The 22,888-nt window shown below is 39.5% G+C and overlaps 1 protein-coding gene across 4 annotated transcripts in view; it reads right to left on the reverse strand.

Annotated features, from left to right (window-relative positions):
• LOC131063223 (uncharacterized) overlaps window positions 1-22,888 on the reverse strand; it is a 111,722-nt gene that overhangs the window by 69,912 nt on the left and 18,922 nt on the right. For 3 of the 4 annotated variants that reach the window (XM_057997021.2, XM_057997019.2, XM_059222166.1), the window contains exon 2: window positions 9,327-9,512. In XM_057997021.2, the coding sequence (XP_057853004.2) occupies window positions 9,327-9,504 (178 nt within the window). In that variant the 5' untranslated portion in view covers window positions 9,505-9,512. Of the gene's footprint in view, window positions 1-9,326; window positions 9,533-22,888 lie in introns of all 4 variants that reach the window. The other variant, XM_057997020.2, reaches the window with a different exon arrangement.

Raw genomic sequence — 22,888 nt, forward strand, 5'->3', positions numbered from 1 at the left:
AAAACTTTGCTTACTCTTAACAAATATTTTGACTTTATTTATTTATATCTTTACAAGATGTAGTCACTGCTCATTAATAACGTTTATTAACGTAAGTCACTGCTGCTATTAATAATTAATTAATTGCTGTTTTGATTGCTAAACAGATTACCACTTTTTACTAATTGGTCCATCACCTCATATTGCATTGTAATGAATCACATATGATAAACTTCTCATTACTAATCAATCAACAAGGATGAAGTCAGCTGTTTCCTTCTACACAGAAGTTTGCTGCCTTAACTTAATAGTTCATTGCTTAAATTAGTCACTGCATTATGATGACATTGTTGTGACCACTTCACACATCGCCCCATTAAAATGGGGACCCCCCTCTTTTTGCTTTTGTTTTGCCTGTTCTTCTCTCTGCTTTTAGGGTTTTGAGTAAGTGAGTGAGTCGTCTAGACTAGGGTTAAGCCTTAGGAGTTTCCTTTTGATACTTTCAAGCCGAAGTCCAGTCAAATTTTGAAAGATTATTAAGCATCCTCACGAAGATCGCAATTTTGAAATAGGATGAGCCTGCCAGGAAGTTAGGAATGTCTCGGGATGGGTCCAGTCAGGATTTTGAGGGCAAATTCAAGTTAGGTCTAAGTGTTAGCATTTTAATGATTAAATTATACATTTTGTCTGGGCAAACTTTAACCAAATTTTTGGAAGCAAGGTAACCAATTCCTGGCCTTGAAGACGACCTAACCCTGCATGATGGAGTGATCTGAAGACCTAAATTTTTTATATTTTGGCTTATAAGGGCAAAATCGCTCCTGTCCCTCTCTCAGGGACCAGGGCGAAAATGATATTTGGTGCATCTTGGTTATTGACTTGTTTTAATTGTTTTGTGCAGGGCCGCCAAGGGATGCAATTGGACGTAAATTGAAGATTTTGAAGATTTTGAAGACTCGAAAATGACAAGTTTTTAAAGTTTAAGACCAAATCGCTCCTGTCCTTCACTGAAGGACCAAGGCGAAATGGCTCACTTAGATCGTTTTGGGCCTCATTTGATCGAACTGAAGCATCAAGGACGCAACGAAGGATGAAATGAGCATAAAGGAGTATCCAGACTTAGTCGTTAGCAATGAAAGGTTGAACTCTTGGCTTAGCAAGACAAAATCGCTCCTGTCCCTCACCCAGGGACCAGAGCGATTTTCTTCAAACACACTTTCCTGGACATTTTTTGGATTTGGGCTCTTGTTCATAGCTTGCAAAATGATGGTATCTTCCCCAGCAAAGGAAATTTGAGATGAAAATTGTAAAGATTTGACCTTGAGGACAAAAGGCGCTCCTGTCCCTTGCTGAAGGTCCAAAGCGATTTTCTAAAAGGTGCAATTTTCTTACAAGGACGAAGCAAGTTTTGTGATTGAAACGAATGAAAGAAGGCATTTTTAGCCCGTTGAAGATAGTTCGGAAGCCTAACAAAGGACAGATAAGCTTGGATTTACAAAGGGCACTCCTGTCCCTCACTGAAGGACCGGAGCTTGAGTTCCTAATTTGCATTGTCCTCACAAAATTTAAGTAATTTTGCGATTTGAGGAGGTCAAGAGAAGTATGTTTTATTCGTTGAATATAACTTGAGTGGCTTACGAAGGAGAAAATCAACCCAAGTTGCAATAGGCACTCCTGTCCCTCACCCACGGACTAGAGCGATTTTTAAAGGAAGCTCCTGTCCCTCTCCAAGGGACCAGAGCGATTTTCCCTCAAGACAAGTTTATGGCCAAGGTAAAGCGCGTTTCAAGTTTGACATGAATGAAGGAAGGCGTGATCAATCCATTGAAGATAATTTCGGAAAGATAGCAAAACGTAAGTGAGCTCAAAATTGCCTAGGCGCTCCTGTCCCTCTCCCAGGGACCAGGGCAAAAAACATATCATCAAGTCTTTCCCTCCAAGTTTAGATGAATCCAGGCCAAGGCACAAGATGGCGATGATTTTTGGAATGCTTCAAGGAAGAACAAAGTTGCAAAGACCACAAAAACTTGATGAAATTGGTTAAAGGCGCTCCTGTCCCTCACCAAGGGACCAAAGCGAAATCTTCAAGTATGCCTAATTTTGGAGTACCACTTTCGATTCAAAGACTCAAGATGGAAGGCGAAGTGATATTCTACGTTTAGTAAGTGATTTAAAGACGACACGATCAAGGGTTTGTACCAAGAACTAAAAGGTGCTCTTGTCCTTCACTTAAGGACCAAGGCGATTTTCATAAAAACAACCATTCCCTTCCAAAACCACGTCAAGGCAAGGTTATGCAAAGTCAAAAATGTTTTTCGAAGGACGATGAACAAGGAATTAACCTCAAGAATCGACAATTTTAAGCCCAAAAGCAAAAAATCGCTCCTGTCCTTCACTGGAGGACCAGGGCGAAAATCTTAAGAGGGTCAATTTTGCCTTGAAGAAAACGAGTTAGGCATACGTGGGACGAACAAAAATGATCATTGCCTACCTCACAACATGAATTGGCAATTTGGAAAATGAAGTCCAAGGACAAAAAGTTAAGATCGCTCCTGTCCTTCACTGGAGGACCAGGGCGAAAAATGTTTTAAAACAAGCTCCTTCCAAAGGTCGCACAAATTAAACTCAAGGTTCCCAATAATGATATTTTTGGACATCCAGGAAGAGGCTTTGGACGTGAAAAGCGAGAAACACAAGGCTAAAATGCATGAGCGCTCCTGTCCCTCTCCAAGGGACCAGAGCGATGTTGTTGATATCCCTTATTCTTCCCATACTTAGGCGCCAATATTTTTCAAATTGCATTAAATGCTAAATTTGCTAAAACTTTGAAATATTTTAATTAAATTGGCATTTAATAAATGGGCATGGGCATTTAATAATTAATTTAAGCCTTTAAAAAATCAAATTTTTTTATTGCAAAGGCATTTAAATTAATTATTATTAAATTAAATAAAGAAGAGAGCGCTTGGGGTATTATTTTAATGTTTTTTTTGCAAGATCGGCCTCCTCTTTTATTAAATTTTATTTATTTTTTGGCCTATTTTCCAAGTCGGCCTATTGGGAATTGCAAGGATGAGCGCCTATATAAGAGAGGTATTTTGAAGCATGTTAATCCATCATTCAATCATTTGTTCAAATGCGATTTTGAAGAAGTGATAAAGGAGCGAAATCTCATCCAAGAAGGAGTGCGAAGTTTGATTTAAGAGGAGCGAATTTCGTTGGAGGCTAGATGTGGAGCGAAAGTTAATGCTTGCGAAGTCTAGAGGAAGACCATTTTGTTGAAGAAAGCACATTTTGAAGACTTCGATCCACATTTTGCCTAGCGAACTTGCTTCATTTTGCATTATTTCTTAGATTTAGTTCTCAAGTGGAGGTATGGCGAGACTTCCTTGGTTAATGTCGAAATTTTGAATTTTGAATTTCCAATGGCGTAGTTATATTTAGGAAATGATAATTCAAAGATTTATCATGAAGTTTCCTAAATATTTAAATTGCAAAATATATTGCTCATTATGAAATGTTGTGTAGGTGTCAAGATGGCGACCCCAAAGGCAGGAGCATCCACCAGTCGTCCAGCCCTCATGAAGGAAGATCAAAGGAATGAAGAATTGGAGACCAAGATCGTGTCAAAGTGGAGCAACATTGGAGATACCAACTTGGGAAACTTCAATGTGAAGAAGTTTCGAGAGGTCCCTTATATTGGAAAGCCATCATCTGTCGCAAGGAGAATAATTGAAAGTGGCATTATCAAGGCGGTCGGCTTCCCTCCAGCAGTCCAGTGCCATGAGCTGATGATCGAGTGTGCCCGCCATTATGACCCACAGTCAAGATCGATCGTGTCCAAGGAAGGAAACACTTTGGCTTATCTTTCAAAGGAGGCTATCAGTGAAGCTCTTCATCTACCAGAACATAAAGATATGATTTACAAAAGCTTGGAAGGAGCTAGATCCATGTACGAAGATGATCCAGATACTTGCTTGAGCATCATCAACAAGAATTGGTTACTCAAAAGTCGTCCTCGCCTGAGCAAGATTCCCAACACACCACATAGGATCGACTTCCAGGAGGAGTACAGAGATTTGATAACCTTACTCAATCGAGTTACAGGAGCTCCTCAGGCCTTCTACTTCGAGAAGTGGATGTTCTTCTTCATCCAAGTGATAGTTCAAGGAAAAGGAACAATTCATTGGGCTAGAATCATTAGCCATTGCTTGGACGTGCAGTTGAGAAGACTGAAGGCTACTAAATCCTTCCACATGAGCTCGTACATCATGTACGCCTTGATCAGGAGTTTTGAATATGCAGGACTACCTCACAGAGGAGTGATTGGAAGAGGACCTGGAGAAGTCAGAGTTTGTGAATCTTATGTTCATTTGCATCATCCACCTGGAAGTAACTACAAGTTAGTTAATGATACCTTCACGATGAACATCACCAGGACATTGCAAGGTGGGATTCACAATCGGCTATCTCAAGAGGCACAAGAGCTTGTTAAGAGGTATGGTGCTTGGTTTATCCAATTCCAAAAGTTTACATATATTAGAGTTCATGGGTGTCCTTCACCTCCATATATGTTGCCAAGATATCCGACAGACCGGATAGTACTACTTGAGGTGACTAGGCAGTTGGCAGCTTATGCGAAGGCATTCAAACATAGGCATGGAAATGGAATTCCTGTACCTATCATACTAGGAAATTCAGTAGAGGTATGTCCTAATGCTCCAGCTTTAGATGATGCAGAAAGAGAGTTGGCCTTATATTCATTTTCATTCTTTTCATTGAGGGAGAATTTTGATCCTAATGGGTATATAGAGGAGACAGTTGGTAGAATGTACAAGCATGAATGTCAGGTAGAGGACTTTTGGATGAATCTCTCAGATGATTTAGAAGTGAAAAGAAAGATGCATTCCAGATTGCCTTTAGATTTTATCAGGAAATGCAAAGTTTACAGAGTGGCCGATCAAGCTCAGGACAGTGGCAGGCACCTCCAGTCATCCTATGATAGAGAGGACAAGGCAGTAAAGATAGATTGGAATGAACCTGAGGTTGTAGACTTAAAAGCTTTGATGGCCCCAATTTTGTCCTGTACTCGCAGATGGGTTGATGTGCAACATCAAAAGTTGAGAGAGCAGAGCATACCTATGACTTTTACTTTGGAGGAAAGATCGGCAGAAGGAGGAGCAAGCGCAAGTGAAGGCCATCCTCATCCTTGAAGCACAAGCGAAGGCAATCCTCACCCCAGAAGCGTAAGTGAAGGCAATCCTCATCCTAGAGGTGCGAAGAGGAAAGAAAGACCTGAGAAAAGAGAATCTTCCAAGAAGAAGCAAGAGGCCAATCGAGATTGCTCATCCGGCACATCTTCTCGACAAGAGAAAAGGACACTTGAAGTAGAGGAATCTATGGAATCAATGGTTCAGAATGATAAACATGAAGAAGGACAAGCATCTCAACGTTCATCAAGTCAATCTCCCCAGGTCAATGAGCTACATGAAGACAAGAATGATGATGAAGCGACATCTCCTCTCCGGAAAGAAGAGCCATTACCTAAAGAAATACAAGTTAGGGAGACAAGGTCCGCCATTCCAGATTGGTTGAAGGAGAGACTAACAAGAGTGATTGTGATCGAAGACGAAGATAATGTGATTGATTTAGATAGCCTTGTTGGAAATTCTCAGGGAGTAACAGAAAAGAAGAAGGCCACCAAAATGTCCAAGATGATCAGAGATGAGACAGGGTCCAAGAAGTTACAGATAGCTACACCAGCAGTGGACAAGTACGAAGGTGAAATCCTTGCAGAAGAATATGATGTAGAAACTGTTGAGCTTGGTCCACTCACCACCGAGCAGGCAATGGATGAGGCAACTGATTCATTTGAAGCACTTAAAGATAAACTTAAGGAAGAAATGGAAAAGAATAGAAAACTTGAAAGAGAGGTCGGTGCTTGGAGAGGCTACTTTAGCCACCTCAGTCAGCCTTTGGGACGTCAGGATCCAGCAGTATCTCCTGTGCAAGCACTTCCCCTAGAATCAGTTGGTGAGGCAGAGAGAGTTAAGAGCTTGGTCCAGCTTATGAGCTCTTGGATTGACAAATCCCATACAGTTGTCGTTGAGTTTGCAACAAGAATGATGTAGACCATCCATCGGCTATCCAGGTCCTTGAGATCATCCACAACCTAATGATAACAGTAGCCGCCTTTGCTCATACTAAAGATGTTATCATTCCTGTTCTTCAAGTAATCAGGCAAACACCAAGGAAGATCTTAGCACAAGAAAAAATAATGGATGGAGGAGCTCATAATTTACTCCAGTGGTCTACTTTACTCCAGATGAAGGAAGTTCTTTTCGAGGACACCAGCGCCAAATGCAATCAAGTGGAGGAGGTCATCCATCCAATCCAGGACAAGGTGTTTGGGGTGTTATGTACTATTCTTGGCAGAAGGATCGAAGTTGAGACAGATGTGGATCTTCAAGAGTTGGAAGAAAGGGTCAAGGTCATGTTTTGCAAAGATGAGAATGTTATTACAGATGAGCAAAGAGATCAAATGTTTGCTACTATGCTCCTGATTGAGAAAATCAAGGAACTCGAACCTGAATGGGACGCAGCTCTTCTCAAGGCCTTTGATCAGATTATTCACTTAGAGGAACGAATGAGGAATCTTCCCGAGATTCCTATTGCTGAGATTGAAGGAATCGTGTCCAGATTCATTGCATATGCTAAAAAGGAGCATTGGAAAGGGAATAAGGTTCTAGAGGAGAGGTTGTTATAGATGACATGGCACCTTAATTGTCATTGGTCTATGTTTCCTAGATTTTTGTGCCAAATTAAATATTTGGCTATGCATTTAATATTGTTCAATAAAAAGGGAACTTTTGTAATAAAACCCTAATTAGGGTTTAGGTGTCAGAATCTCAGCCGTTGATCTTCTTTTGATCTGGGCCGTTCATTGTAATTGAGGATGCTATATATACCCTCATTCATTTTCATTTTGTGATTAGAAATATAGAGATAGATAGAGAATAGCATAGTAGAATTAGAGCTTTTGGAAAGAAGAAAGTTATTTTGTAGTAAGATTGAGCATTGAAGAAAGAATTTCAAGCAATTGTTGTCTATATTGACTTTGAGATCAATAAAATATTGAAGTTATGGTGTTTTATTGCAATTCTCGTGGTTATCTTCATGGTTGTTTACTTTCTTGAATCATTCTCAGTCGAAGTAGTGTTTAAATTTGAAGGACTAAGTGTTGAGCTTGATCTTTGGTGAGATTCACATTCCAAACCACTAGCTTCTTACTGATTGTAGGAACGCCTTGTGTGGTCAACTGGAGAGACTTGAATTACTTAAACCTTCAATCGTCATTGAGCTTTGGATATGTGCCTTTGTGGTAGTGTCTATGATCCTTGATGAATTGAAAAATCATTTGTTACCTTAGAAGATCGCATCAATTTCAGTTGGGTTGTTATTTCATGGCAATATTGAAATTGGTAGAATCTTACCAAGTCTAGCCTACATTGGGTCATTCTTAGGATTAGATTAGAATTTACCCCTTGCAAACCCTACCTTTTGATCTTTTGAGAACTTATTAGTTTAGGGAAATCTTGTTCCTACAGCTCGGAGGACGTAAGGCCCCTTGATGAAACAGCATTCACAACGACCACTGGTGCTTATCCACACGTAGAGACCCTACATAAAAGAACATTGGAGTCACCCTGATTGATCCTTTTTTTTGCGACATCTTCAGCAATCAGAGGCTTTATTCAAGAGAGGATAAGGTACCCTTGGGTATTTTATTCTGTGTATGATTGTGTACAAAATACACGTCAACAGACATGTATCTCAATCCTTGTCTTAGTCTTGTACAGAATCACTGTCCTTAACAATGTAAACTAGTATGTACTAAATATATTATCATGAATAAATTTCTGCTTCTTAATGACAATTAACTCTGCTCCTTAACATGTATTAAATCACTTCTATATTCAATCATAATTTCTTTACTTTCATACTCTTAACCGCTGCTTCTAATAATCATTAATTGTTGCCTTGTATCCTTTAATCACCACTTTTATTAATTGTCTTCTTCATATTAGCAATCTGTCCCTTAACATGGAGATTAACTCATATTAGCAATCTATCCTTAATATCAGTCTAAACTTCAAATTGCTTTAACATGGTAAGTAGACATCAATATGCCTTATCTTGATTGCTTCATCTGATGGTAAGTAGACTTATTCCACAATTTAGTGGCCTTTGGCCTTAATGAGATATACCTCATTTTCCTTTAACATTGATGACACTCAATCTAATAATCTCGTCCGTCTAGACTCTATACCCTTTACATAAATAACAACATTTCCAACAATTATATTAATGTCAACATATGACCAAAAGTAGGTCAGTGGGACTTGAGAAACCCAATCTTTCATGTTCTTCACTAAGATTTTTGTTGATGAACAATTGTGTGGAATCCCCATCATAGTTTACAGATCACTAGTGGTGGGAAGGAGCTATGAAAAGCTTTCTTTTATCTATCCTTTTTACAAGAGATGCCAATTATAAAGAGGGGACAAGGCGAAAGATGTCACCACTCAAAACCTTCCACTGATTTCCCCAGGACGATACCTAAGTTTTTCCAAATGTTGCCTTCGAGTCTCTAGAAAAATCATGATTGTAGATAGAATTCAAGCAACATCACAGATTAACTATTCCTTGTGTCTTTCCCCTTACTAAGTAGACTTTTATAGGGTAGGTAGGCTAGGCCTAACCCCCAATTTTGAGTTAAGTGATCTAAACTTCTATCTTACGAGGAAGAAAATGAAGGATCTACTTCATTGCATAAGCCTCTTGAGCATTGTGAATAAGTAAATTAATCACTCACATACTCCACCTCATCCATACCTTCCAAGGTAGTTCAATAATAAAGTCAAATCCCATACTTGATATTTCAATTACACAATCCATTACAGTAATACTTCCATGTTCCATAGAAAAAATGAGTGCCATTCGACACGAAAGACTTTTACTTTAACTGGTGGAATCCATTCCATTTAACCATCTAAAGAAAGATCTCATAGACATGTTTCAGTACACATAAAGCAAGGACTGGAAACTTTAGAACAATCCAAATAATATAGTTACAAGTAGAGAACTTCCATGATATCCATCATAAAATTTACATAGTAATCACATGTATGTCAAATGCAACAGTGGCTAACTTTTAAAAGTTCTATATAACATTTCAACATATCTTGTCTTTTTAACTAGGATTCATGCACATACAACTTAATAGAACACCAGCATGTTGAATGCAAATTATAACTAGAATATTGGTATCCCACTTATGAAATCACCTGTAACATCTTCCTCTTCATGATCACTGTCACTACTTGGCAGATCTTCCATAGCTGAAAACTTTGTCTGGTCAGTCAAAGAAGAGCATCCCCCAGCATTTTTTGCAATATATTTATCCTGGTCCTCCAAGAAATGTTCCAACTTCATGACCTCGACATTTGTGGCCGGCACTATCATTCCATCTCCTTCAACCAGAAAATTAAACCTACATAAGTTGTACTCTCCCCATTCAAATCAAAAATCACTCACAAAATAGAAAATAAAATAAATCACTCACTAACATTAATAAACACATTGGCAAGAGGAAAATAAATTATATATAGCAGAGCATTTACTTTACTGTACTACATAAAGAACAAGGGGAGATCAAACAAATACCAAATTTATTATGTAGTCATATAACCAAAAAAATTAAGAAAAGCCTTATAAACACAGACAAATTGAGGAATTGATGAACAAACATCTTCAAAGTTGATTTCACGAAGTGAAACTTAGATTCTAGCATTGTGTAAGAGATGACTGTGACCTAGCTCTCTCAAAGCTCGAGTAATGTAGCTGGTTAGTTCACTATTTAAAGCATTCAATGTTCTATTATGCAACACTATTTAAAGTGATTTATCTTAGTAGTAAATAAATGACAACGTTCGCCTTCATTTTTATGTAGTTTTAAATTTTAACGATAGAAAACATATTCTCACTGTCAGATATACTCTGAAATTTGAATTGCATCCCATTTTTTCTTTTCCAGTTCCCATTCAGTTAGAATTGTAAAGTTGATTAAAAAAATTCAACATTATTCAATTTGCAAAACTATCAAAATATTTTGTACAAAAGCAAATAAAGTAAAAGAAAGGTGGGCAGGCCATGCTATAAGCAAATACAGCAGGAATTCTTTACCTAGCACAAATTAAGCAGTTTTATCATTCCTTAAACTCCAACAACACAACCAACCAGGAAAAAATTAAAACATCAGCAAACCCCATGTCATTAACCTCGAACCCTTTGGTCAGAAGAAAGGATAAGGAGGAGTCCTCTTGACACGGAACCTATCAAGCATCTGAGATACTTCACATTTGGTCACATTCTTCTTCTCGTCTAGAATTTTACCAGCAATTTACCTAAACCCACCAACCAAACCTTGTCAAATGGCATAATTATGTAGTAGACTTATATTCCACTCATGCACAGTATATTGTAGCACATGCAATTCCAGGTTTACAAATCATTGATCCTGTACTTCACTTAGCGAACATTCTGTATTAAAAATATTGCAAATATACCCAATATCCATCCTCTCAAACTATAAGACTAGCTTGCAGTGACGGAAGGAAAACCAATATTTACACTGGAAGAGTATCAGACAAGATATAGATAAATAGGTGACTATTTATGATGAGTGTTAGGTTGGTATGCTGATAGAGAACCTCCTGCAAGAAAATTGATGTCTTTGCTGACATTTCACAACAAATAAGAGATTATATTCATAAACTCATGCAGAGTATATTGTAGCACATGCAATTCCAGGTTTACAAATCATTGATCCTGTACTTCACTTAGCGAACATTCTGTATTAAAAATATTGCAAATATACCCAATATCCATCCTCTCAAACTATAAGACTAGCTTGCAGTGACGGAAGGAAAACCAATATTTACACTGGAAGAGTATCAGACAAGATATAGATAAATAGGTGACTATTTATGATGAGTGTTAGGTTGGTATGCTGATAGAGAACCTCCTGCAAGAAAATTGATGTCTTTGCTGACATTTCACAACAAATAAGAGATTATATTCATAAACCTTTTCAGTCAATAAGAATCTTTAAAAAAATGATTAAATTGCAGTTCTACTAAATGGTATAAACAAAATGACTAGATTGCTACCCAACAACTTAAGGTGTCATCGTGAAAATCAGAGATGATTCACTGGTAAAAACTTGGTTTATTAACTGAGGGAAGAGATACATTTTTAGGAATTACAAAATATCTTATCTATTAGAGAAGTTACCTACTTCTAACTACTTGTTAATGTTGACATTGAAGATGTCTAACAGTCAGTTGCATTATTGACCATTAACACTAATAATATAAAATATTATTCTAACACCCTCCCTTAATGGTCAATCTATCAAAAACACCAAGTTGCCCCCTGAATTTTACAAACTTATCCGGGCTCAGAGACTTAGTGAGAATATCTGCAGTCTGATCCACTGTTGGAACATACTGCAATTGAACTGATCCGTCTTCTACCAGCTGGCGGATGTAGTGACAATGAAGTTCGACATGCTTGGTACGTTCATGGAAGACTAGGTTTTTGGCCAGTTTGAACACCCCTTGATTATCAGTATACAAGGGAGAAGGACCTGCTTGCGGCATCTACATGTCAGAAAGCATCCTTTGGAGCCAAACTGCCTCACATGTGGCCTTGACTGTTCCCCAGTATTCGGCTTCGGTCGAGGAAAGAGCCACGGCTTGTTGCTTCTTGCTGCTCCAAGTGACGGCACCAATACCCAAACTGAATAGTACCCAAAAGTGGATTTTCTGTCATCCACTGATCCTGCCCAATCTGAGTCAGTATAACCTATCAGCTTTGGATTGCTGCACCTGCTATACAGAATGCCATAGTCGGAAGTGCCCTTCACATATCGTAGCACTCGCTTCGCTGCAATCCAATGATCAGTTTTTGGGGTTGTCATGAAGCGAGAGATGTAGCTGACAACAAAACTGATGTCAGGTCTAGTGGCAGTGAAATAGATGAGGCTGCCTACGAGTTGCCTAAATTCGGTCTCATATACGACAGGTAAATCAAACTTGGCTGATAACTTCAGCCCTTTCTCCATAGGTGCGGAAGCAGGTTTATAATCTTGCATTCGAAACTTGTCAAGCAAATTGTGGGCATACTTGGACTGTGAAATAAAGATACTGTCACTAGTCTACCACACTTTGACACCTAAGCAATAATGGAGAAGCCCCAAATCTGTCATGTCAAAAGCTTGGCACAAGTCATGTTTGATGGTTGTAATCAAATGTGTTGAATTGCCAGTAATGATCAGGTCATCCACGTAGACAACAAGAAAAAGGATATCATCACCGGAGAGTTTGACATACAGATTAGTGTCAGAGGGACTGCGCTGAAAACCATGTTCAACCAAATACTAATCAATCTTGAAGTACCAAGCCCGAGGGGCTAGCTTCAGGCCATAGAGGGCTTTTACCAATCTACAAACCTGATGTTCCTTACCAAGAACCTTGAAGCCAAGAGGTTGAGTCATATAAACTTCTTCTTGCAACTCACCATTGAGGAATGCACTGTTAACATCCATCTGGTGAAGTTTCCATCCAAACTGAGGTGCAATGGTGAGAAGACGACGAATTGTACTCATCTTGGCAGTAGGAGCAAAAGTCTCCTCGTAGTCAATACCCTCCCACTGTGTAAAACCCCGAGCAACCAATTTGGCCTTGTACTTATCTAAAGTACCATCTGCATGATACTTGACTTTGTAAACCCATTTACAGCTAATAGGTTTCTTTCCAGGAGGCAAATCAGAAAGAACCCAAGTGTGATTCTTCAGAAGACTATGGTATTCGATCTCCATAGCCTTTTCCCACTCAAGAATGCCTTTAGCCTCGGAATATGTCTGGGGCTCATGGATGCTGTGAATGTTGGCCATAAGTGTAAAGTTGACTGTAATATGTTGCTTTCTCTTTCTGCGAGCGGATCTGCCCTCAATAAGCTCATCATCATGAAGATCTCCGATAGTCTTGGCCCACCACTTAGGCCTAAGGGTAGAAGTACCAACATCTAGCATTGGAGGAACAACATCCCCTAGAGTTTCTGGAACAAAGTCATCTGGATGCAAATCTTGTGGAAAATTAGGTGGTGCTGGATCAATAGATTCCTCATCTTCAGAGTCAGAATGCTCTGAAGCCCTCCCATCATCGGAACCAAGAGGAAGACGAATACCAACATCAGGAGTCTTCACAGACTGAGTCGCAGGACTAGGAGTAGTAGAAGGCATAAATGAACCGGTAGTCTCATCAACCACAAAATCACGACTGAAAATGAGACGATCTGTCTCTACATCAATCAACCTGTAGGCCTTGTGGTTGTCGCTGTAACCAGTAAACATAAGTGTTTGGCTCTTTGAATCCAACTTAGCAAGCTTAGCGTCTGGAATCCATACATGAGCCGTAGAACCGAAGACTTTCAAACGGCCCACTTTAGGCTTGCATCCTAACCAGGCTTCTTCAGGAGTCATCTTCTTAACAACATGTGTAGGTGACCGATTTTGCAGATAGACTGCAGTGTAAACTACTTCAGCCCAGTATTTCTTAGGACTATTTCTATGTTCTATCATAGAACGAGCCATTTCAGTAGTGGTGCGATTTCTACGTTCAACTACACCATTCTACTGAGGGGTGTATGGTGTGGTGAGTTGGCGTTTAATGCCATGTGTAGCACAAAATGTAGAGAAGTCATTGGAACAAAACTCCCCCCCACTATCTGACCTTAGAGTGACAATCTGAGAACTGGATTCTTTCTCAACTAAGGCCTTAAACTGCTGAAATGTACTGAACACATCTGATTTATTTTTCAGAAAATACACCCACATTTTACAACTGAAATCGTCAACAAATAACAAGAAGTACCTGCAACCAGTAACAGATGGAGTGTTTTGTAATGTCCCCTACTAGGATTTGGCCAGGCTTAACCAAAACTAGATTGATTAGGAGACAAAACTATCTTAACGTGAATCCAATCGGGGATATTAACTTAAAGATTCTTTCTGATTTATATTCTAACATTTATTGTATACATACATATGCGTTATTTATACATACATACATATATTTATTTACGTTATTTATTCTCAGATATTATATTACTGCAGATTCTCAGATTAACTTTATTTTCAAATATTTATTCTCAGATTATTATTCTCAGATATTTTATTCTCTGATACTTATTCTCAGATATATATGTTCTCGGATATTTGTTCTCAGATTATTATATATAAATATTATTTGTTATATATATTAATATATTATTATTATTAACTATATTAATATCAGTATCAAATTTTGCATAAGAACGTTACTAGGCTTCATATATTAAGCAGTCATACCGAGCACATAACCAGGGTATTTACTGTCTGTCATATGATAGCAGTTCTGATTTTCATCTGATCGGTCGGCTATAACCTTCGGATTCCCTTCACCATCTCCCCTATTTCTCTGTTCGTTACTGGTGTTGTTCTCGCTTGTCTCCGTTCCTAAATCTGAATATCATATTACGTATCTATCCCCCCTCCCCTTCAATGAGATTGCACTAGCACTTATAACTCCAACTTAAAAGGGAGGCAACCTTTGGAGTAATGCGTCACATCTCTTTTAGATTGAACTCCTTCACAACAACTGTTTGTTATCGATTAGTCCTCATTGCTAATCGCTATCTTCATAAACCTTCTCACTATCAAATCGGCTTATACATAATTGATGTCTGATGCTTAACTTCATCCAATCAGTTGTTATCTCATGATTATCGATCAATCTCCTTAACGGCTGATGCGTGCCTTCTCATGTTCGACAATGCTCCACAAGTTGTTTAACACAATCGTTGTTTTCGTTATAGATTCTGATAATTGCTGCCCATCCTGTTGTTACAAGTCATTGGTTGGTCAAATCAATAGGTCATCATGGATAGCCAAATACTTGATTATTGTCTTCTCCTATGCATCACAATTCAAATCGCATCTCCAATGCAATTGTTCTTCACACCAATTGTTATCTAATGATAGTCCCACCTCTACCAATCTGGAGCATATTCGATAAATATCTTCCTTATCGGCCTTCATATGCCGCAATACTTAGTCATAAGCAATCAGACATTAATTTGATGATGTGAAGACGGTTTTTAGAATATGGATGCTATGTCAAGCTCCCTTCCAATAAGTATTAGTTTGCTCGGACTCTTCTTAGTTGTCATTGTTCAGAATTATTCAAGTTGCAATTTAATATGAATGTTTTCAATATAATATTAATTTATTTTTATTAGAATATTTCAGGAATATTATTAATAAAGAATATTAATAAATATTAATTAAATAATAAATTTGAAATAGTCATTTCTTGATAAATATTATATTAAATGATAATTATTTCATTTAAGAAGTAAATAACGATCAAGGAGGGGACATGACATGTTCATTGACCCACATGCATCAGCGTGAACCAATTGAAGGACCTTGAAGGCTCGCCAAGAATCACCATCCAAGAATGGTGTCCGATACTGCTTCCCAGCTAGACAGGCTGCACAAACTCCATAATTTTGAGGTTGGATCTCAGGTAGACCAGCAACCAAACCCTTCGAATATAACTGAGAGAGATGGTGCACGTTTAAGTGCCCATAACACTGATGCCAAAGTGTTTTGATGGATGTACTCCTAGCAACCAAAGCATGCTCTTGAGAATCATCGGAATCAGCAAGTCTATACAAACCATGATCTTCAAGTCCCATAGTGATTGTAGTACAAGTCTCCCTATCAACGATGATGCAGATGGACGAACTGAAGACAACATCTAATTGAGGAGAATGCCTCATGATCTGACTGACGGAGAGGAGAACATGTTCCATGCCTAGAACATAGTAGACATCAAGAAAAATTAAATTTCTACCTCCTAAGTGAATCTGGACAGTGCCCTTACCAGCAACTGTGTACTCTTCTCCTCCTCCGAAGATTACTGAATCCGAAAATGGTTCAAATTTCGTGAACCAATCCTGACAATGAGTAAAATGCCGCGAAGCTCCTGAATCAATATACTAGGCAGAAGAGTGTACTGGATCCAGGCTTGCAAAACTCGGCGAGCCATTAAAAAACTCGCGAGTAATCGCGATCCATAATGGCACGCGAGTTAATCGCGGAAATACTCGGCGCGATTTTTTCATAGTCACTGCGATTTTTTTGACAAATACTCGCCGTTAATCGCCAAAACCCGCCCGAAAACGCGGCACAAAACGCGAGAAAAATGCGACTTAAGTCGCAGGAAAAAAAAAACCTAAGTCTTTATTCCATTTCGCGCGACTCCGGAAGGCAAAAAACGCCACGCGATTTCCAGTAGGGTTTGCATTTGCACGCGCGACCAAGTTTTTACTTGTTTATTCGTGATCTTTTTGTATTGTTTTATTTCGAATTCACAGTCATTTTAAATTTTAATCGAATGACTGTGTAATACACAGTCATTTGAAATGACTGTGTATTACACAGTCAAAATGATTGTGTATTGTTTGCATTTGCACGCGCGACCAGGTATCTTTTTGTATTGTTTTATTTCGAATTCACAGTCATTTTAAATTTTAATCGAATGACTGTGTAATACACAGTCATTTCATTTGACTGTGTAATACACAGTCATTTCAAATGACTGTGTATTACACAGTCATCATTACACAGTCACAGTCATTTGAAAATGACTGTGTATTACACAATCACAGTCATTTCAAATGACTGTGTAATACACAATCATTAGTAATTACAGTCATCAGTCATTTGAAATGACTGTGTAATACACAGTCATTTGAAAATGACAGTGTATTACACAGTCATAGTCATTTGAAATGACTGTGTAATACACAGTCATTTCAAATTTTCAAATGACTGTGTACTACACAGTCACAGTCATTTCAATTTTCAAATGACTGTGTATTACATAGTCATAGTCATTTCAATTTTCAAATGACTGTGTATTACACAGTCACAGTCATTTCAATTTTCAAATGACTGTGTAATACACAGTCATTTCAAATTTTCAAATGACTGTGTATTACACAGTCATCATTACACAGTCACAGTCATTTCAATTTTCAAATGACTGTGTAATACATAGTCATTTCAAATTTTCAAATGACTGTGTATTACACAGTCACAGTCATTTCAAATGACTGTGTATTACACAATCATCATTACACAGTCACAGTCATTTCAAATGACTGTGTAATATACAGTCATTTTCAAATGACTGTGTATTACATAGTCATCAGTCATTTGAAATGACTGTGTAATACACAGTCATTACAGTCATTTCAAATGAGAAATGACTGTGTATTACACAGTCATTTTCAAATGACTGTGTAATACACAATCATTACAGTCATTTCAAATTTTCAAATGACTGATGACTGTGTAATACACAGTCATTTTCAAATGACTGATGACTGTGTAATACACGGTCATTTGAAATGACTGTGTAATACATAGTCATTTTCAAATGACTGATGACTGTGTAATACATTAATCATTAATGTACATTGTAATTAATGACTGTGTATTACACAGTCAATTGTGAAATGATTGTGTAATACATACTCATAGTCATTTGAAATGACTGTCAACTGTGTAATGTCAATGTGTATTAAAGTATTTCATTTAAATTTAAATTTGAAGTTAAAAACTTAAAAAAATACACAACCAATTAAAAATTTTAATTTTAGATAGTCATCTATTAATAGATGACTGTAAATAAAATATAGTTATACAGTCATTGTAATTTTTGGATGTTCGTGATTTTTTTTGGTAACAATGTTATTTATCTCTAAATGTTGTCTCTCTTTTGCTAGGTTCTTTTCCACATCTTTTTGAAAGAAAATGGATTCAGCTTCTACAGTTAAAGTTGGTGGCAAAAAGAGATACCCTTGTTGGAAACATGGGAGACCAGGTCCAAAACGAGGAGATGTTTTTTGCAACCATTGCAAAAAAATTGTAAAAGGTGGCATTAATAGGTTCAAATATCACCTTGCAAAAATTCAATGCCGAGATACCACAAGCTGTACGGAATGTACTGAAGAGGCTACGAGAGATGCAATAGCAACGCTTGAAGCATATGATCAAAGGAAGGCAACAAAAAAGAGAACAGCAGAGGCAATGGCAGCCCCAAGGGCAGATTTGAGTTCCATAGGGTCACATACAGATGTGGCGACATCTGGTTCTTCCCTTGGGCCACGGATACGAGCAAAGGGAACTTTGGACAGCAACATGGAAAACTTCTTTATTCCACGTAACACTCCTGGTGCACAACCTGGATTGCTTGGCACTGCATGGAATAAAGAGGCTCACCAACAAGCCAAGGTGGCGTGTGCTAGATTTTTTATCTACAACGATGTTCCGTTCAATGCTATTTCTAGTCCATCTTGGGACCAATTGGTCACCGTGTTGACTGTGGCAGGTAAGGGGTTCAAATCCCCAAGCCGTTACGAGGTAAGTGGACCGTTATTGCAGGATGAGGTCCAAAACACTCATGCATTAGTGGAAGAGCAAAGGACTATTTGGGAAAAGAATGGCTACACCATTCTTTCTGATGGATGGACAGATGGTAGGAATAGGGCACTCATCAACTTTCTAGTTGCTTCAGGAGGACAGTTAGTATTTTTAAAATCAATTGATGCCTCCAATGAAGTGAAGAATGCGGAGACCTTATGCAACATGTTGGATGAGGTGGTGATGGATGTGGGAGTGTGTTGACGTGTCTGAAATCGCATTGCTGCAAACTCCATACGGCCAACGCAGAATAGAATAGCCGACTGATTATCCTACTCTCTCTTGAGATAAGGAAGTCTCTAATGCTGTTTTCTAAGTTTGATCAAAGGAGACTACCTCAAGGTTTCTTTTGTCAGGTCTTGACTGCGGGATCTCTCAGTGGCTTGATGTGTTTATGCTGGAAACACAAAGGGGGCTTACGTTTGATTAGTAATTTCATATGCGAATTCCCAGGGACCTCTTTTGGTTTTCTTTCAGGTGATGTTGATTTATTTGAAGCTGATTTAGCAAGACTGGATTTCTAAAAAAGGATAAAATTGGGAGGAAAGAAAGGAAGGGTAGCGAGAGAGAACAGTAAATATTAACTAGGACAACAGATTTACCCAAGCAGACAGACACCTCCAGGAAACCAGGTTAAGCATCATCAGTCATTCAGACACAATGTTTGCATAAACTTAGTGCAATCTTCAAAGGAGAAACCAGATTTTCATATTACCAAATACAATATTAGAACTTCTATATTCATGATACATGTACTTTTGATAATCGAACTGAATCATAAAATAGCCCAGATTAACCATGCAGAAAGGAAAAAAAGCAATCAGCTATCCTCTAATGGTATGGACTGTGGAGATTCTATCAGATGCTTGGTAAGAACTGCTGTGTAAAATGAACAGACATAATTAAAAGCTTTCTAATTTAAATGAAGAAGGAGACCATGCACTCACAAGGAAATTTGAAGGTAATTTCAATCCATTGTATTAATTCCTGCAAAATTTCTTCAGAGCTTTCGCAACAATTCAAGAACTTCCTCCTAAATGAGGGAAAACCAGTCCCCTTAAATAGGTTTCCAAAAATGGATGAATGGCCAAGATCTAATCTAAACAAGTGGCCCAGATTCATCCTTACAAAAAGAGGGACCCATGCTCATAAATAGGGAGATAAATATCTACAACTACTCAAAAGGAGCAATAACTACCAAAGGATAATTACAACTTTGAAATAATCCAAAAAGGGGAGGTGCACAAAAAACTTTACAATATGTTGACCAAAAGTCAACGGTCACCCTTTTGGGACAAAAGTGCACTTTTTAAGACTTGGAGGGAAAAAAGCATTTTTGAGAAACTGCTTTCTCTATTCTGGTTTCACATTCCTTTTGCAGAAACTGGTCTTCGCCATGCAGGTATTCTCGCCATAAATCACGACCTGCTGCTCGTTCCTCGCGGACATATTCCTGAAACTTGATGCATAATTGGAAGAGGGGATTAAAAGGTGGCATGGGAGGGTGGCGAATTTTGTATTGCATGCCTTCGAGATACTGGTCCACGTGCCTTAAACCGTCCTTCCAGCCGGAGCGATTACGCTCGAAGCATAATATGTCTGAATGGAACTGACCAGCAAAACTTAAGTCTTCAATGGAATAAGAAGCCTTATCTGCTCCCAATCTTCCCTCCCAATCCGGCCGGATTACACTGTCGGACAGGTCATTTATCCACCCCGAAACCATTGATCGGAGGATGGTCTTGCCTAGTTCTTGCATGTTCCCCAGAATCGCCTCACACGCGTCATTTTCTTTGTCAATAATTTCCTGGGCATCGTTCTTCATGGTGACGGTCCAATACCATTCCTTGAGAACACTGATGCTATGGGGACTCAAGATGTCAGGCAGTGTGGGAATTTGTGTATGTGTCCAGAAAAGAGCTCTTAGGAGGGGAAGGGTAGAGGCCGCTACTTCATGCATGTGGAGGGATTCTCTCTTTACTTCTAACAACCTGACGAGAGTGAGCTCTCGATGGAGAGCCATTTCCTTTACTTCTTTGAGGATCTGTTCTCCTTTTTTCTTGATGTCTTGCACCCATTCCTTAACGGCCTTTGCGGTATCCCGGATTCCTTCAAATTCAGTTGTGGTCCTCTGCGCCAATGTCATTGGGGGAATATGGGATTCAGAGGGGTTGTGTAGTGGCCGTAGGAGCTTATCGATGTATCCCTCGGCTTGTTCAGCACGGGCCCGATACATGTCCTTTTCAGCCGTGATTTCCTCGAGCTGTCTGAGTATGTTTTGCACCGAGTCCTTAAATTCCTCCTTTTCTTGCTCTTTTGTAGCTCGTCCGATGGGGACAGTCGTAATGCTATAATCTGCCAGGGTTATTTGATCTGCTAGCTTGTTTACGGGCGGGGTAGCAATATGAAGAGTGCGGTTCCTTTGCCCATCCTTGGTTATCTTAGAGTATGTTCTCGGTTTCTTCTTCCCTTTTGCTTTTGTTTGATCCATTCGTGAGAAGATGTCTTCAAGGTCGATGGGCGCCTTGGTGGCGGCCCTACGCTGAGCTCTGGCGATCAGCCACTCTTGAGGCACTGTCTGGGTTGAGGATAGGGTTAAGTTAGCACCTTGTGCTCCCATACTTTCAACTGGCTGATCACAAATTAACAGCTGTCCCGCCATCGGAGGGGTGGAAGAAGGAGGAAGCTCTTTGTTTGCATCTGAGTTCTCCCCTATCTCACTGAATAATTGTCTGATATCTTCCTGTGATGGTGGCTCCTTGGTTCCCTCGAGCTCATGGATCTCGTCTGTTCTTTGTTCCCCTTCGACAGTTGAGTCGTCCTTGGCTGCATGGAGGAGTAGTAATTCATGGCGGCTCTGCTGGGTAGGTTCATGCACTTCGATCCCCTAGGTGGATGGGATTTCTCCTTCCTCTATCTGGGCACCCGGCTTAGTCGGATTGGGACCCTTTTGCTCGGTGTCCGGCATATCTGGAGCAGGAGGATCATTGGCTTGGAATGCCTCTATGTCGCTCTGGGAAGGCGGAGCAGGTATGCAATCCAAATCTATGGCACCATCGGGCGAACTGGGGTCTGAAGATGAAGTGGTCTCTGGCCTTCTTATGGGAATCTTCTCCCTCCTTGTTCTCTTGGACGTCCGAGTCCCTCTGCAAGCCTTAGTTTTCTTCCTTTTCTCTGGTTTTTCAGCTGATGTCCTTTCATCTTCGGAAGACTGAGAGTCGAAATTGCCCATCAGATGGTAAGTAAACTGGACCCCTTCATGGACTAGCCTCTCGATCTGGTGCTGTAACCATTGATCTGTGTATCTTGCCGGGGCTGCCATGACTGCTTCGAAATCCGTGATTGGGTCTTGAGACCAATCAACGCCTGGCAAGAGATGCCTCACTGCTTCGAATTCCCGGACTTGGAGACAATTCCCCGAGTCTGTGAGCTGATCCGGGACCCGACGGTACTCAAAGAGTCGCATTTGCTGCACACTCAATCTAGAATATTCCCGTCGCCTGACTTCGTAGTCATCGGAGCAATTTTTCCAGTAATCTTCAATTGACTCCTTTGCTCTGTAGCGCCTACCGTAAGCTCTCTTTGCCAAATTGTCATGATCGAAACATTTTCTTGGGAAATGTTCCTGTAGGCCATAAGAGGCTAGCTCTGCAAGGGACTCTTCTGCTAGGGTGGGAGTTCTCAATTGGACATCATGGTTGCCTATGATCATTGGAAATGCGAATCCAGCCTGCTTGCTTTCTCGTAATAATACGCCGGCAGGGCGTGATTGCCTTGCCACTTCCATGAGGACTACTTTATCGGTTGGGTACCGTGGAAGTCGAAGGGGGGCACCTTCGAAGCCAGCAATTCGGATGTAGGAGAATCTTGGGAACTGAATAAACCAGGCCCCATACCTCTGCACTAAAATGGTAGCTTGCTCCGAGAGCCTTATGTGTAACCCTCCCTGCATTAGCCTGACTAGGCGCATTGTGAAGGCGTCGTTGACACGTTCGTACTGTCCAACCGCGTAAGCCGGGCTGCTCTTTTCCCTTTGAGCTATATCCTGGTAGTGCAGCTGCGGGTAGCAATCATAAACCTTTACCTGACCAGGCCCATTCCCGATCTCACCTTTCATTATTAATCCTGGCAGTGGCTGGTTCTTTGCGAACATATAGACCAAATAGGAGGTCATGGTGAAATACTTCTTTGTCTCAAGATCAATCAGCTGAGCGTGGATGTTATCACTTATGATCTGAGCCCAGTCAAACT

This window comes from Cryptomeria japonica, chromosome 1, assembly GCF_030272615.1.
Source record: "Cryptomeria japonica chromosome 1, Sugi_1.0, whole genome shotgun sequence".
Lineage (NCBI taxonomy): Eukaryota > Viridiplantae > Streptophyta > Pinopsida > Cupressales > Cupressaceae > Cryptomeria > Cryptomeria japonica.